This window comes from Anomalospiza imberbis, chromosome 22 (genome assembly GCF_031753505.1).
Source record: "Anomalospiza imberbis isolate Cuckoo-Finch-1a 21T00152 chromosome 22, ASM3175350v1, whole genome shotgun sequence".
In the NCBI taxonomy this organism is placed as follows: Eukaryota; Metazoa; Chordata; class Aves; order Passeriformes; family Viduidae; genus Anomalospiza; species Anomalospiza imberbis.
The window spans coordinates 5,672,751-5,687,582 of record NC_089702.1 but is presented as its reverse complement, the minus strand read 5'-3'; the positions used below and the strand labels follow the sequence as shown (position 1 = coordinate 5,687,582).

Below are 14,832 nucleotides of genomic sequence, written 5' to 3'. Positions count from 1 at the left end.
GGCACGGGGCGGGGAGCGGCCGGCAGCGGGGCACGGAGACAGCGGGGACGGGGACGGGGACAGAGGGGACAGGGACAGGAACGGGGACAGGGATGGAGATAGGGACAGCGGGCAGACCCCGTGTCCCTCTGTCCCCGTGTCCCTGTGTCCCCGTGTCCCCGTGTCCCATGTCCCCGTGTCCCCGTGTCCCCGTGTGCCCGTCGCAGCCGTGCCGTGCCAACCAGCGCATCCCTGTCCCCCCTCACTGCTCACCAGTGTCACCCCCAGGACGGGGGCGATGTCCCCTTCCCAGGCACGGGGACACGGATCACTCCCTCCTGGGGAAACTGAGGCACGGAGCGACAGGCTGCCACTTGTCCCTGCAAGTTGTCACAGCCGGGTGGCGACCCCGTCCCCTCCCTCCCCGGCAGCCTGGGCTGAGCCCGCGGGGACCCCCTGGACCCCAGCTCGGGGTCCCCAGGCGGTGTCCCCTCCCTGGAGGGTGGCAGTGCCACATGGGATGTCCCCCCCAGGCCGGGCTGGTGTCGCAGGTCCCCACCCTGGGGGTGACAATGCCACTGGGGGACGTCCCCCCCAGCTCCGGGGTCCCTCTCGGGGGCTCAGACCCAGCACCGGGCTCCTGTCCAGGTGTCCCCAGGCCACCGCTCCCACACGTGGCTGTCCCCGTGTCCCCACCGCCGGGAGCCTTTACAGCCGCGCTGTCCCCGCGGGTGTCCCCGAGTGTCCCCAACGCCGCCACCCCTCCGCGCCACCTCCAGGCCGGGACAGAGGCGGGGAGCCCGGGGCCGGGGGGCGCCCGGGGCCGGGGGGCGCCCGGGGCCGGGGGGAGCCCGGGGCGGCTCTTCGGGGCGGGGGTCGGGGCGGCGCTGCGGGGCGGGTGAGTAAGCGGGGCGGGGATGGAGGCGGGCAGCGCCCGCCGCTCAGTTCCCACAAACCGAGGCCCCGCGGCCACAGACGCGGCGCAACAAAAGCGCCGAGCAATTATTTGGCTCCAGCGGGAGGGAGCTGCCGGGCCCGTGGGGGCTGCAGCCAGCCGGGCACCCCCGGGCACCCCCGGGCACCGCCGGGCACCCCCGGGCTGGCAGCGCTGGCACCGCCCCGGGAGGGGAGCGGGGAGGGTGAGGGACCCCCCCCCCAGTCGGTTTTGGGGACCCCAAAATCTGTGAGGGGACTGGGGAGCCCCATCCCTTCTCGTGCCTTGAACACCCAAAAGCCTCCGAGCAGACTGGAGCCCCGAATCTCTGCGAGGGGATCGGGGACCCCCATCGCTTTTGGGGACCCCGAAATCTGCGAGGGGATCGGGTTCCCCCATCGGTTTTGGGTGCCCCGAAATCTGCGAGGGGACTGGGGAGCCCCATCCCTTCTAGCGCCTTGGACACCCCAAAACTGTCCAAGCACCCCGAACCCCCAAACCTCTTCACGGGGACTGGGGACCCCAATCCTCTCAGGGAGCCCCGATCCCCTCTTAGAAGAGGATGGGGCACCCCCCCCCAATAATCCTGCACCCCCTGAACGCCCCAATCTCTGTGAACCTCCCGAGCACCCCAAAGTCTGCAGGGGCCTGGGGATCCCTAAAACCCCGGCACCCCGAACCCCTCCAGAAGCCCCCGGGCACTCCAACCTGTCTGAGGGACTGGGAACTCTCCCTGGGCACCCCAAAATTTCCTGAGGGATTGGGGACCCCCCCCGGGAACCCCAACCTCTGCTGGAGAGCCCCGAACCCTACATGAGAACAGGGCACCCCAATCCCTGCAGGCACCCCGATCTCCCCCAGCACCCCAACTCTGCCAGGGCGCTGGGGACCCCCATCCCCCCGAGGCCTGGGGGGAGGCGGGGGGAACCCCAAGTTCCGCAGGGAGCCCCCAGACCGCGCTGCGCCCCCTCCCGCGGGGCCTGGGGTCCCTCGGGGCGCCATCGCCCGGGACCCCCGGACCCCGCTCCGTGCCCGCCCCGAGGAGCCTTTGGTGCGCGGGGGGCGAGGGGGATCCCCGGGACTCCCCACCCGCCGGGGGACCCCGTGACGTCATCCGGCTTCATCCGCCCCGACTCCCCCTCCGCCAATCACAGGCGCAGATCGTGAGCATCCCGTCTTCCATTGGTTCATCTATCTGTCGATCAAGATCTTGTGACCAATCACAAGGCGGGTCCCGCCCACGAGGGCCTCCGCCCCTCCTTGATGGCTGTCAATCAACAAGCGGATGGCTACCGGCTGGGCTTGCGCCCATTGGCTGTCTGCGCCGTCAATCAGAGATCTGCTCTTCTATTGGCTTTCCGCTGCCGTCCGTCACCCCAGAGCTCCGCGCCCATTGGCGGAGCCATCCCTCCATCACGATCCTCACTGCTCGGCGCAGCTGCCCATCAACCCCCATCCCACCGCTGATTGGCCGCCGCTCCCTCATCTCCCCGTCCATTGGCCAGCTCGCAAAGCAGCCGGGCGGCGATTGGTCTAAAGCCCCGCAGGGGGCGGGCGCAGCAGGGCGGTGCCCGGCGGAGGAAGATGGCGCCGTGAGCGGGTCGGAGCCGCCGCCGCCGGCCGGTCAGTGCCGGGGGAGCGGGGCCGGGGCGCGGCCGCCGCGGGTCCGCCGGGGCGGGGGGCGGCCCGCGGCCTCCCCGAGCCGCCGTCCCGCAGCGCCCGGCGGGCGGGCGGCGCTTCCGGCGGCGGGGCCCGGTCGGGGGCGGGCCCGGCCTTTGGGACCCGCCTCCCCCGGGACCGCCCGGGGCAGCGCCGGGGAGCGCCGCGGGGGCGCCCCGGGGGTCGCCGCCTCGTCCCGGCCCGGCCCGGGGGTGGCGGGGGCCCCGCCCGGGGTCCCCGGGGATGCTCCCGGGGCAGCGGGGTCGGGGCGGCTCGGGGCAGCGGGGAGCGCCCCGGCTTTTGGGGCGTTCGGGGGGATTCGGGCCGGGTCCCGCCGCGGGATGCGTCCCCGTGCGGGCGGCCGGGCTCGGGTCTCCCGGGAGCGTTCACAGGGCGGGGGGTCCGGGCACGGGTTTGGTTCATTTCCCTGCGGGATTCGGGGGTTCCCGAGTTTCCCCGGTGGGTTCAGGATGATTCCCGAGTTTCCCTGATGGGATTCGGGATGGTTCCCGAATTTCCCTGATGGGATTCGGGATGGTTCCCGAATTTCCCTGATGGGATTCGGGATGGTTCCCGAATTTCCCTGATGGGATTCGGGATGGTTCCCGAATTTCCCTGATGGGATTCGGGATGGTTCCCGAATTTCCCTGATGGGATTCGGGATGGTTCCCGAATTTCCCTGATGGGATTTGGGATGGTTCCCGAATTTCCCTGGTGGGATCTGGGGTGGTTCCCGAATTTCCCTGATGGGATTTGGGATGGTTCCCGAATTTCCCTGATGGGATTCGGGACGGTTCCCGAATTTCCCTGATGGGATTCGGGATGGTTCCCGAATTTCCCTGGTGGGATCTGGGGTGGTTCCCGAATTTCCCTGGTGGGATCTGGGGTGGTTCCCGAATTTCCCTGGTGGGATCTGGGGTGGTTCCCGAATTTCCCGGATGGGATTTGGGATAGTTCCCGAATTTCTTTGATAGGGTCCAGGATGGTTCTCAAATTTCCTTAATGGGATTCATTTTCCTGGTGGGGTTCGGGATGGTTCCCAGATTTCCCTGGTGGGATTTGGGATGGTTCCCAAATTTCCTTATGAGATTCATTTCCCTGGTGGGATTTGGGCTGTTTTTCCTGGTGGGATTCATTTCTCTGGTGGGATTTTGGATGGTTCCCAAATTTCCTTGATGGGATTTGGGATGATTCCTGAATTTCTTTGATGAGATTCATCTCCCCAATGGGATTTGGGTTCTTTTTCCTTATGGGATTCATTTCCTTGGGATTCATTCCCCTGGTGGGATTCGGGATGGTTCCCAAATTCAGGGGGCTCTGCTTCACCACGAGTGGGAAACACACGGGGGGATCAAACCGGCCTTCCCTGCGCTAATATCCCAATTTGATTTTCTGGGAAAATGGCATTTCTCCTGGGGAAATGGGATTTCTTTAGGGAGAATGGGATTTCTTTTGGAAAAATGGGATGTCTCCCAGGAAAATGGGATCTCCCTGGCCGGCTCAGCCCTGCTCTGATTCACAGCTGGGGCTGTTGATCCTCAGCTCTGCCCTAAATTCCAGTGGAAGGGAGGGAACAGCTGCACAAAATCCCTGGAAGAACAAGATTTCAGGCTGGAAACAAGAAGATTTGGGGCTGGGAATGGGGAGATTTCAGGCTGGAACTGGGAAGATCTCAGGATGGGAATGGGAAGATTTGGGGCTGTACACAAGACGATCTCAGGCTGGGAATGGGGAGATTTCACGCTGGAACTGGGAAGATTTGGGGTTGGAACTGGGGAGAGTCCCGGCTGGGAATGGGGAGATTTGGGGCTGGAACTGGGGGGATTTTGGTTGGAACTGGGGAGATTTGGTGCTGGAATTGGGGGGATTTCAGCTCTCTGGGCACACCTGCTCTAAAGCTGGGCTCTGCCAGTTTTGGGGGGCTGGTGGGGGGGGGCTGCTCCTTCAAGCCGAGGCTGTGCTGGAATTCACACAAACGGTGGAAGCCCGGGAATGCTCCTTGGGATTGCCGCGGGGAAGCCAGCAAAGACCCAAACCGTGGGGACGGGGTGGGGGAGCGCTCTGGGGGACACCGGGCAAATGAATCCCTTGGGGCCAGCACCTGGGGCTGGGCTCCCAGAGGAGCTGATCCCTGCCTGCCCTGTCCCCACAGCTCGAGGGACAGCATGGCTGCCACTGCTGCCGTCAGCCCCAGTGAATACCTGCAGCCCGCCGCCTCCGCCGCCCAGGTGAGCCCAGCCCCGCCTCGGGGCTTTTCCCGGGATGCCGGAGGAGCCAGGGGGGCAGCACAGCCCCTGGAGCCCCTGGAGCCTCTCTCAGGGCTTTTCCCGGGATGCCGGAGGAGCCAGGGGGGCAGCACAGCCCCTGGAGCCTCCTCAGGGCTTTTCCCGGGATGCCAGAGGAGCCAGGGGGGCAGCACAGCCCCTGGAGCCTCCTCAGGGCTTTTCCCGGGATGCCGGAGGAGCCAGGGGGGCAGCACAGCCCCTGGAGCCCCTGGAGCCTCTCTCAGGGCTTTTCCCGGGATGCCGGAGGAGCCAGGGGGGCAGCACAGCCCCTGGAGCCCCTGGAGCCTCTCTCAGGGCTTTTCCCGGGATGCCGGAGGAGCCAGGGGGGCAGCACAGCCCCTGGAGCCCCTGGAGCCTCTCTCAGGGCTTTTCCCGGGATGCCGGAGGAGCCAGGGGGGCAGCACAGCCCCTGGAGCCCCTGGAGCCTCTCTCAGGGCTTTTCCCGGGATGCCGGAGGAGCCAGGGGGGCAGCACAGCCCCTGGAGCCTCCTCAGGGCTTTTCCCGGGATGCCGGAGGAGCCGGGGGGGCAGCACAGCCCCTGGAGCCTCTCTGGGGGCTCCTTCCCAGTCCTGATCCCGCTGGTGTTCCTCCTGCCTGAGGATCTCGGATGTTCCCAGCTGATGTCTCGGGGTGGATTTGGGGTTTGAGCTGCCTGTGCTGTTCCGACGGGAAATCCCAGGAAGTTTCCAGGATGTCCGCAGCTTTAGGATGGTTTTAAGGGTGGTCTAAGCTTTAGGATGATTTTAAGGATGGTTCTAATATTTAGGATGACTTTAAGGATGGTTTTAAGCTTTAGGATGGTTTTAAGGATGGTTCCAAGCTTTAGATGGTTTTAAGGGTGGTTTTAGGCTTTAGGATGATTTTAAGGGTGGTTCTAACTTTTAGGATGATTTTAAGGATGGTTCTAAGCTTTAGGATGATTTTAAGGACACAAGGATGGGGTTTTAAAGGATTTGAGGACACAAGGACGGGATTTTAAATGTCACCACTGCAGAAAGCCGCGGGGTGCTGGACGTGGGGAGGAAATCCTTCACAGAAAAGTTGGGAATTGGGGTGAACTGCCCAGAGAGGTGGTGGAGTCACCTGGGGGTGTTTGAGGAAAGACTGGACATGCTGAGGGGTGACCAAGTGTCCCCCAGGTCGGACTGCACAATCCCAAAGATCCTTTCCAGCCTGATTTATTGGGGAGTTCCACCACATGCGGGTAATTAATCCGCTCCCTTAATCAGGGCTGTCTCATGAGCTCTGTTGTTTTGATTTTTAAAAGTGTTAAGTTTTCTTTTTGTAGCTTTTTTGAAAGTTTTAAATTCTTGTAAAGCTTCTTTAGCCTTCTGACAATGTTTACATGTTTGAGAGTCAGAGCTCCCACACAATTTCATGTACAAATAGAATAGCTTACCTGTTTCTCTGTGGGTGGAGAGAAATGATGGGTTGATCTTTGGACCAGTGTGGTTGGAGAGGTGGTGATTCCATCCTCCAATCCACGGTCGCCTCTGGAATTCTGTAAACACCAGGTGTGTGAATAAAACTTTCTTATTTCTCTTTTGAACTTAAGAAAAAAAAAACAGAAAAAACTAAAAAAACTAACAAAAAAAAAAAAAGAGCAAATGAAAAAACCCAAAACCCCAAAAACTATAAGAAAAACCCTTAGCACTTTTAAAAATCAAATCAACAGAGCTCTTCCTGCTTGGCACTAAGTGGCCTCTCTCCCCAGGACTCCCAGCCCTCTCCCCTGGCCCTGCTGGCAGCCACATGCAGCAAGATCGGTCCCCCCGCCGTGGAAGCCGCCGCGGCGCCGCCGGCGCCCGCCCAGCCCGCCCCTCGCAAACTGGTGCCCATCAAACCCGCCCCGCTGCCCCTGGGCTCGGCCAAGAGCAGCATCGGCATCCTGTCCTCCAAGGGGAGCCTCTTCCAGATCCAGGGCTCCCAGGTGGGCGCCTCCTACGCCGGGGGGCAGCTGGTTTTCGCCATCCAGAACGCGGCCGTGCTCAACAAGGGCTCGCGTTCCTCCTCCTCGTCCTCGTCCTCGTCCCCCTCTTCCTCCTCCAGCATCCAGTACCAGGCGGTGCCGCAGCTGCAGCCTGGCGGGGCTCAGACCATCCAGGTGCAGCCTAACCAGATCCAGATCATCCCGGGCACCAACCAGGCCATCCTCACGCCCTCCTCTTCCTCGCACAAACCCGTGCCCATCAAACCGGCCCCGGCGCAGAAAGCGGCGGCACCGGGCGGCGTGGTCAAACTGCCCGCGGGTGGCAACGTCACCCTGACCCTGCCCGTCAACAACCTGGTGAGCCCCGAGGCGGGCGGGCAGGCCCAGCTGCTCACGGACAGCCCTTCCAAACCTGGCAAGAAACCTCGGAAAAAGGCCACGTCCCCAGCCCAGCCCGCCGCCGTGGCCGTGGCCGAGCAGGTGGAGACGGTGCTGATCGAGACCACGGCGGAGAACATCATCCAGGCCGGCAACAACCTGCTGATCGTGCAGAGCCCCGGCTCGGGGCAGCCGGCGGTGGTGCAGCAGGTGCAGGTGGTGCAGCCCAAGCAGGAGTCGCAGGTGGTGCAGATCCCGCAGCAGGCGCTGCGCGTGGTGCAGGCGGCCTCGGCCACGCTGCCCACCGTGCCCCAGAAATCCTCCCAGAACTTCCAGATCCAGCCGGCCGAGCCCACCCCCACCCAGGTACGGCCTCCCTGGGGTCTTCTCCCTCTTGTTGCCCTCTGGTGCTCGCCCAGGATTTAGGAGCTGGAGGGTTTTGTGAGATATTCCCAGTTTGGAGGGGGGTTCAGGCGTTGCTGAGTGGATTCTCTGGAGGCTGGGGGTGCAGCCTTGCCCTCTGCAGGGATTTAGGAGCTCCAGCTGCTTTTTCAGTGTCCCTGAAACCTCCCCGGTGCCACAGCTGGGGTTGGGATGAGCCATCCTGCTGGGAGCTCCTGGGACACGAAGGGAGGGGGGAGAGGGGTTGGTGTCTTTGTGTTGCCTTGGGCAAAATCCAGGAGCTTTCTCCTTTCTCCAGGGGTCCCACAAAGGTCCAGATTTACTTCCCAGTGAGGGTGGGGAGGGACTGGGATGCATTTCCCAGACAAGCTGTGGCTTCCCTATCCCTGGAAGCGTCCAAGCCCAGCTTGGACCACCCTCCTCCAGAGGAACGAAGTTAAAACAAGACAACCTCCAAAATCCCACCAACCCAAACCACTCCACCATTCCCGAGCTGCGCGGGCCCATCCCATCCCCGCCAAATCCCGCTCCTCTTCCCTCCTCCCCTCCAGGTCTACTTCAAGACCCCCTCTGGCGAGCTGCAGACCGTGGTGCTCCAGGAGGCCTCGTCCATCCCCATGATTCCGCCGTCGGGGACGTCCTGCGGCAGCCCCGTGCCGCGCAGCCCCGGCCCCGGGGCCGGCCCCGGCCGCAAGCCGGCCCCACGCAAGGAGCGGCCGCTGCCCAAGATCGCCCCGGCCGGGGGCATCCTGAGCCTGAACGCGGCGCAGCTGGCAGCAGCTGCCCAGGCCATGCAGACCATCAACATCAACGGGGTGCAGGTGCAGGGCGTCCCTGTCACCATCACCAACAGCGGAGGTGGGTGGCACCGCCGGCCGGAATCGGGGACGGGGTGTGCGAGGGTGTGGGGGGATCACTGAGCCTCCCGAGGATGGGGATGGGCAATGGAATCCCCCCTGGAGCAGATCAGATTGGAGCAGATCAGATTAAATCAGATCCCTCGTGCTCTTGCGGGGGACAGGGAGAGGACAGAGCTCACTGAGCCTCCCGAGGATGGGGATGGGGAATGGAATCCCCCCTGGATCAGATCAGATTAAATCAGATCCCTCGTGCTCCTGAGGGGGACAGGGACAAGGAGCAGCTCCCTGAGCCTCCTGAGGATAGGAATGTGGAATGGAATCCCTCCTGGATCAGATCAGATCCCTCGTGCTTCTGAGTGGTACAGGGACAGTGGGCAGCTCCCTGAGCTTCCTGAGGACGGGGATGGGGAATGGAATCCCCCCTGGATCAGATCAGATTAAATCAGATCCGTCGTGCTCCTGAGGGGGACAGCGGGCAGCTCTCTGAGTTTCCTGAGGATGGGAATGTGGAATGGAATCGCCCCTGGATCAGATCAGATTAAATCAGATCTGTCGTGCTCCTGCGGGGGACAGGGAGAGGACAGAGCTCCCTGAGCCTCCCGAGGATGGGATGTCCCCAGATCAGATCAGATCAGACCAGATCCCTCTTGGCCCCCAGGGGCTCTGCAGTGTCAGCACCTTCTGCAATCGCTCCCACAAGCCAGGAGTGTTTCCCAAAGTGTCCTTTGGGTGGTTCCAAGCACATCCTGGAGAGCTGTGGGTGACGGGAATGGCTGCCTGCCCAACCTGGCCATGCCAAGCTGCAGGAAGCACCTGAGGTTTCCTGGGACTGGAGCATCTCCCTTGGATCCCATTCCAGATCCCGTTCCCGGGGCTGGAACATCTCCCTTGGATCCCATTCCAGATCCCATTCCTGGGGCTGGAACATCTCTGTTGGATCCCATTCCAGATCCCATTCCAGATCCCCATTCCCTGGAACATCTGCACCCCTGGGAACGAGGAGCTCTCCCAAGCCCAGGAGAGGCACATTTCACACACCCAGCTCCATTTTTCCAGCTCCACATCCAGGGATCACCATTCCAGGGAGTGAACCCTCACTCCAGGGATCTTCCCGAACCCCAAACCCACCGGACACGGCCCCGCTGCTCCCGGTGCCGGGAGCGTCACGTCCCTGCAGCCGCCCCGTCCCTGTTCCACGGCCAAGCCCTTCCCAGGGAGCCGAGGGGAGGGAGCTGTGTCTGCAGGGAGTTCTGTCACATTCTGTGGGAGATAGAGCCACCTGCCGTGGTTTCTGGCCCTGGCCCTCTGCTCCTCCTCAGCAGGAATCCCAACCCCGGCGCGGTTTCCCGCTCCGCCGTTCTCCCAGGACTGGCTTTTGTGGGGGGGATTGAACTTAATGAGATACTCCAATTAATAAAGAACGGAGGGGACCGGTAGGACCTGCTGCCCACGGGTGTGACGAGCTGAGCCAGGCCTCAGCCAGGACATTCCCACCTCCTCCCATCCCTCGGCTTCGCGCTTCCCTGCCGCCGGATCCCTCGCTCCGCCTGCTCTCCCTCCCTCCCTGCTGCCTCTGCTCCTCCGCTGCCAAACCCCACTTGTTCTTCCCCTCCTCCTCCTCCTCCTCCTCCTGCTGCTGCTGCCCTGGGAGCAGCAATCCCAATCCTGATCCCGATCCCAATCCCAATCCCGACCCCGCTTGCTGACGCTGACCCCGTCTTCTTCTTTCCAGCCCCTGCCACGGCTGCCAGGGACGCCCGAGCCTGGAGCGGCCCTTAGGCTGCTGGGGTAAGTCCCGTTTTTTTGCTCAATATATTGCACGTTTTTTCAAAGTTTCTTTTTTGTTTCCTCTTTTTGAGCCTTTTTTTCCCCGCCCCCCTAAAAGGGTCGAAAACTTTTTGAAAACTTTGAAAAACCGCACAGTATATTCAGGAAAAAGGGACTTACCGGGAGAGGCACGTGGCAAAGGGGGCTGTGCTGCATGCGGGGATAAATCTGGGGTATTCCCTGCTCCGGAGGGTCCCGTGGGAGGAGCGTGGATGGATCCTGACTGCCCCTTTTCCCTCCCCAGGCCAGCAGCAGCTGACGGTGCAGAATGTGTCCGGCAACAACGTGACCATCAGCGGGCTGAGCCCCACCCAGATCCAGCTGCAGATGGAGCAGGCGTTATCCGGGGACATCCAGCCGGGCGAGAAGAGGAGGAGGATGGCCTGCACCTGCCCCAACTGCAAGGACGGCGACAAGCGGTGGGTTCAGGAAGCGGGAAGGGCTCATCCCGCTGGGATCCGCCTCTCCTGGGTATGGCTCAGAGCAGTTGATCCCTCCGGATCCGCTCCTCTCCCGGGATAACCTGGAGCGGCTCGTCCCTCTGGATCCGCCTCTCCCGGGCTGACCCGGAGCGGTTCATCCCTCCGGATCTGCTCCTCTCCCGGGAGAGGTTCATCCCTCCGGATCCGCATCTCCTGGAATAACCCGGAGCGGTTCCTCCTCCGGATCCGCTTGTCCCGGGAGCGGTTTCTCCTCTGGATCGGCCTGTCCGGGAGCGGTTCCTCCTCCGGATCCGCTTGTCCCGGGAGTGGTTCCTCCTCCGGATCCGCTTGTCCCGGGAGTGGTTCCTCCTCCGGATCCGCTTGTCCCGGGAGTGGTTCCTCCTCCGGATCCGCCTGTCCAGGAGCGGTTCCTCCTCCAGATCTGCTCCTCTCCCGGGATCGGTTCCTCCTCCGGATCCGCCTGTCCCGGGCTGACCCTGCCTCTCCCCGCAGGCCGGGCGATCCCGGGAAGAAGAAGCACATCTGCCACATCCCCGAGTGCGGGCGGACGTTCCGCAAGACGTCGCTGCTGCGGGCGCACGTGCGGCTGCACACGGGCGAGCGGCCCTTCGTGTGCAACTGGGTGTTCTGCGGCAAGCGCTTCACGCGCTCCGACGAGCTGCAGCGGCACGCGCGCACCCACACAGGTCTGCGCCCCCGAGGGGCATGCCCGGGGAGCCTCCCTGTCACGGGGCTGGGACAGCCCGGGATATCCCCCATTCCCAGGGAACCTCCACATCACAGGGCTGGGACAGCCCGGGGTATCCCCCATTCCCAGGGAACCTCCACATCACGGGACTGGGACAGCCCGGGATATCCCCCATTCCCAGGGAACCTCCACATCACGGGACTGGGACAGCCCGGGATATCCCCCATTCCCAGGGAACCTCCACATCACGGGGCTGGGACAGCCCGGGGTATCCCCCATTCCCAGGGAACCTCCACATCACGGGGCTGGGACAGCCCGGGGTATCCCCCATTCCCAGGGAACCTCCCTGTCATGGGACTGGGACAGCCCGGGGTATCCCCCATTCCCAGGGAACCTCCACATCACGGGGCTGGGACAGCTCGGGGTATCCCCCATTCCCAGGGAACCTCAACATTACGGGGCTGAGACAGCCCGGGGTATCCCCCATTCCCAGGGAACCTCCCTGTCACGGGGCTGAGACAGCCCGGGGTATCCCCCATTCCCAGGGAACCTCTACATCACGGGGCTGGGACAGCCCAGGGTATCCCCCATTCCCAGGGAACCTCCCTGTCATGGGACTGGGACAGCCCGGGATATCCCCCATTCCCGGGGAACCTCCACATCACGGGGCTGGGACAGCCCGGGGTATCCCCCATTCCCAGGGAACCTCCCCGTCACAGGGCTGGGACAGCCCGGGGTATCCCCCATTCCCAGGGAACCTCCACATCACGGGACTGGGACAGCCCGGGATATCCCCCATTCCCAGGGAACCTCCACATCACGGGGCTGGGACAGCCCAGGGTATCCCCCATTCCCGGGGAACCTCCACATCACGGGACTGGGACAGCCCGGGATATCCCCCATTCCCAGGGAACCTCCCCGTCACAGGGCTGGGACAGCCCGGGGTATCCCCCATTCCCGGGGAACCTCCACATCACGGGGCTGGGACAGCCCAGGGTATCCCCCATTCCCAGGGAACCTCCACATCACGGGACTGGGACAGCCCGGGATATCCCCCATTCCCAGGGAACCTCCCCGTCACAGGGCTGGGACAGCCCGGGGTATCCCCCATTCCCACGGAGCCTCCACATCACGGGGCTGGGACAGCCCAGGGTATCCCCCATTCCCAAGGCAGAGCCCCCACACGGGGCTGGGATATCCCCCATTCCCAGGGAACCTCCCCCAGATGGGGCTGGGGTATCCCGGGATATCCTCCGTTCCCAGGGCAGAGCCCCCAGACGGGTCCCAGCGGGACCCCCAGGTGTCACCATCACCCCAGGAGCCACAGGGGAGGGCTGGGATGATCTGGGCAGGTTCTCCCTGGGTTCTGGGGCACACTGGAGGATTTTGGGGGATCTCTGGTGACAGAGGTGCCATGGGAAGGGGTTGGGGACATGTCCTGGAGGTGCCACCACCCCAGGATCCACAGGGATGATCTGGGCAGGTTCTCCCTGGGTTCGGGGGCACACTGGAGGATTTTGGGGGGATCTCTGGTGACAGGGGTTGACGGGGACATGTCCTGGGGGCGTCACGGCCGCCCTGCCCTGCTGGCTGTCCCCTGAGGCGGGCACAGGTGCCAGCTGAGCGTCCCCTCTCCCCGCAGGTGACAAACGCTTCGAGTGCGCGCAGTGCCAGAAGCGCTTCATGCGCTCCGACCACCTGACCAAGCACTACAAAACCCACCTGGTCACCAAGAACTTGTAGGGTCTGCGAGAGCCCCCACCCCAAACGCCCCGGGGCCAGGGCCGGGGCGGCCGCAGCGCTCCGGGGAGGGACCCTGGGGACGTCCCCAGCCCCCGACCGCGCTGAGCACCCCGAAAATCGGAGTGGGGGGTGCTGTCCCTGGGGGCCCGCCGGCTCAGGGGGAGACCCAGAGACCCCCCCGTGACCCCACAGGCTCAGGGGGTGACCCAGAGACCCCCGTGACCCCACAGGCTCGGGGGTGACCCAGAGACCCCCGTGACCCCACAGGCTCAGGGGGTGACCCAGAGACCCCCGTGACCCCACAGGCTCAGGGGGAGACCCAGAGACCCCCGTGACCCCACAGGCTCAGGGGGTGACCCAGAGACCCCCGTGACCCCACAGGCTCAGGGGGTGACCCAGAGACCCCCCCTGACCCCACAGGCTCAGGGGGTGACCCAGAGACCCCCGTGACCCCACAGGCTCAGGGGGTGACCCAGAGACCCCCGTGACCCCACAGGCTCAGGGGGTGACCCAGAGACCCCCCGTGACCCCACAGGCTCAGGGGGTGACCCAGAGACCCCCCCCTGTGACCCAGAGACCCCCAGCCCCTCCTTGTGGCCCCACAGATTCAGGGGGTGCCCCCAAGCCCCCCCGTGACCCCACAGATTCAGGGGGTGCCCCCGAGACCCTCCCTGTGGCCCCACAGATTCAGGGGGTGCCCCCAAGCCCCCCCGTGACCCCACAGATTCAGGGGTTGCCCCCGAGACCCTCCCTGTGACCCCGCAGATTTAGGGGGTGCCCCCGAGACCCTCCCTGTGGCCCCACAGATTCAGGGGGTGCCCCCGAGACCCTCCCTGTGACCCCGCAGATTTAGGGGGTGCCCCCGAGACCCTCCCTGTGGCCCCACAGATTCAGGGGGTGCCCCCGAGACCCTCCCTGTGGCCCCACAGATTCAGGGGGTGCCCCCGAGACCCTCCCTGTGACCCCGCAGATTTAGGGGGTGCCCCCGAGCCTTCCCGCCGACCCAGAGCCCCCCACCATGGCCCCAAAGGCTTGTGGGGTCAGCCTGAGCCTCCCCCAGACCCATGGGGTGCCCCAGACCCTCCCTGTGACCCCACAGCCCCCCCGTGACCCCACAGGTTTAGGGGTGCCCCTGACCCCCCGTGACCCCACAGGTTTAGGGGTGCCCCTGAGCCCCCGTGACCCCACAGGTTTAGGGGTGCCCCTCACCCCCCCGTGACCCCACAGGTTTAGGGGTGCCCCTGACCCCCTGTGACCTCACAGCTTTAGGGGTGTCCCTGAGCCCCCGTGACCCCACAGCTTTAGGGGTGCCCCTGACCCCCGTGACCCCACAGGTTTAGGGGTGCCCCTGAGCCCCCGTGACCCCACAGCTTTAGGGGTGTCCCTGAGCCCCCGTGACCCCACAGGTTTAGGGGCGCCCCTGACCCCCGTGACCCCACAGGTTTAGGGGTGCCCCTGACCCCCCGTGACCCCACAGGTTTAGGGGTGCCCCTGACCCCCCGTGACCCCACAGGTTTAGGGGTGCCCCTGACCCCCCGTGACCCCACAGGTTTAGGGGTGCCCCAGCCCCCCGTGACCCCACAGGTTTAGGGGTGCCCCTGAGCCCCCGTGACCCCACAGGTTTAGGGGTGCCCCTGAGCCCCCGTGACCCCACAGGTTTAGGGGTGCCCCCGAGCCCCCCAGAGCCCCCCAGGAGGTGGGGC

At 64.3% G+C, this 14,832-nt stretch overlaps 2 protein-coding genes across 3 annotated transcripts in view; one reads left to right on the top strand and one right to left on the bottom strand.

Annotated features, from left to right (window-relative positions):
* Window positions 1-14,832, bottom strand: part of MRPL10 (mitochondrial ribosomal protein L10) — a 112,967-nt gene that overhangs the window by 23,160 nt on the left and 74,975 nt on the right. The window lies entirely within an intron of this gene.
* SP2 (Sp2 transcription factor) lies at window positions 2,512-13,284 on the top strand. 2 transcript variants are annotated; one of them, XM_068211895.1, is made up of 7 exons: window positions 2,512-2,536; window positions 4,725-4,800; window positions 6,573-7,532; window positions 8,120-8,426; window positions 10,500-10,674; window positions 11,191-11,384; window positions 13,029-13,284. In XM_068211895.1, the coding sequence occupies exons 2-7, from the start codon at window positions 4,738-4,740 to the stop codon at window positions 13,127-13,129; spliced, it is 1,800 nt and encodes a 599-aa protein (XP_068067996.1). In that variant the 5' UTR covers window positions 2,512-2,536; window positions 4,725-4,737; the 3' UTR covers window positions 13,130-13,284. The 2 variants fall into 2 exon arrangements, with proteins under 2 accessions (XP_068067996.1, XP_068067997.1); XM_068211896.1 differs by lacking the exon at window positions 2,512-2,536 and having other exon boundaries at window positions 4,658-4,800; window positions 8,120-8,175; window positions 8,218-8,426; window positions 13,029-13,278.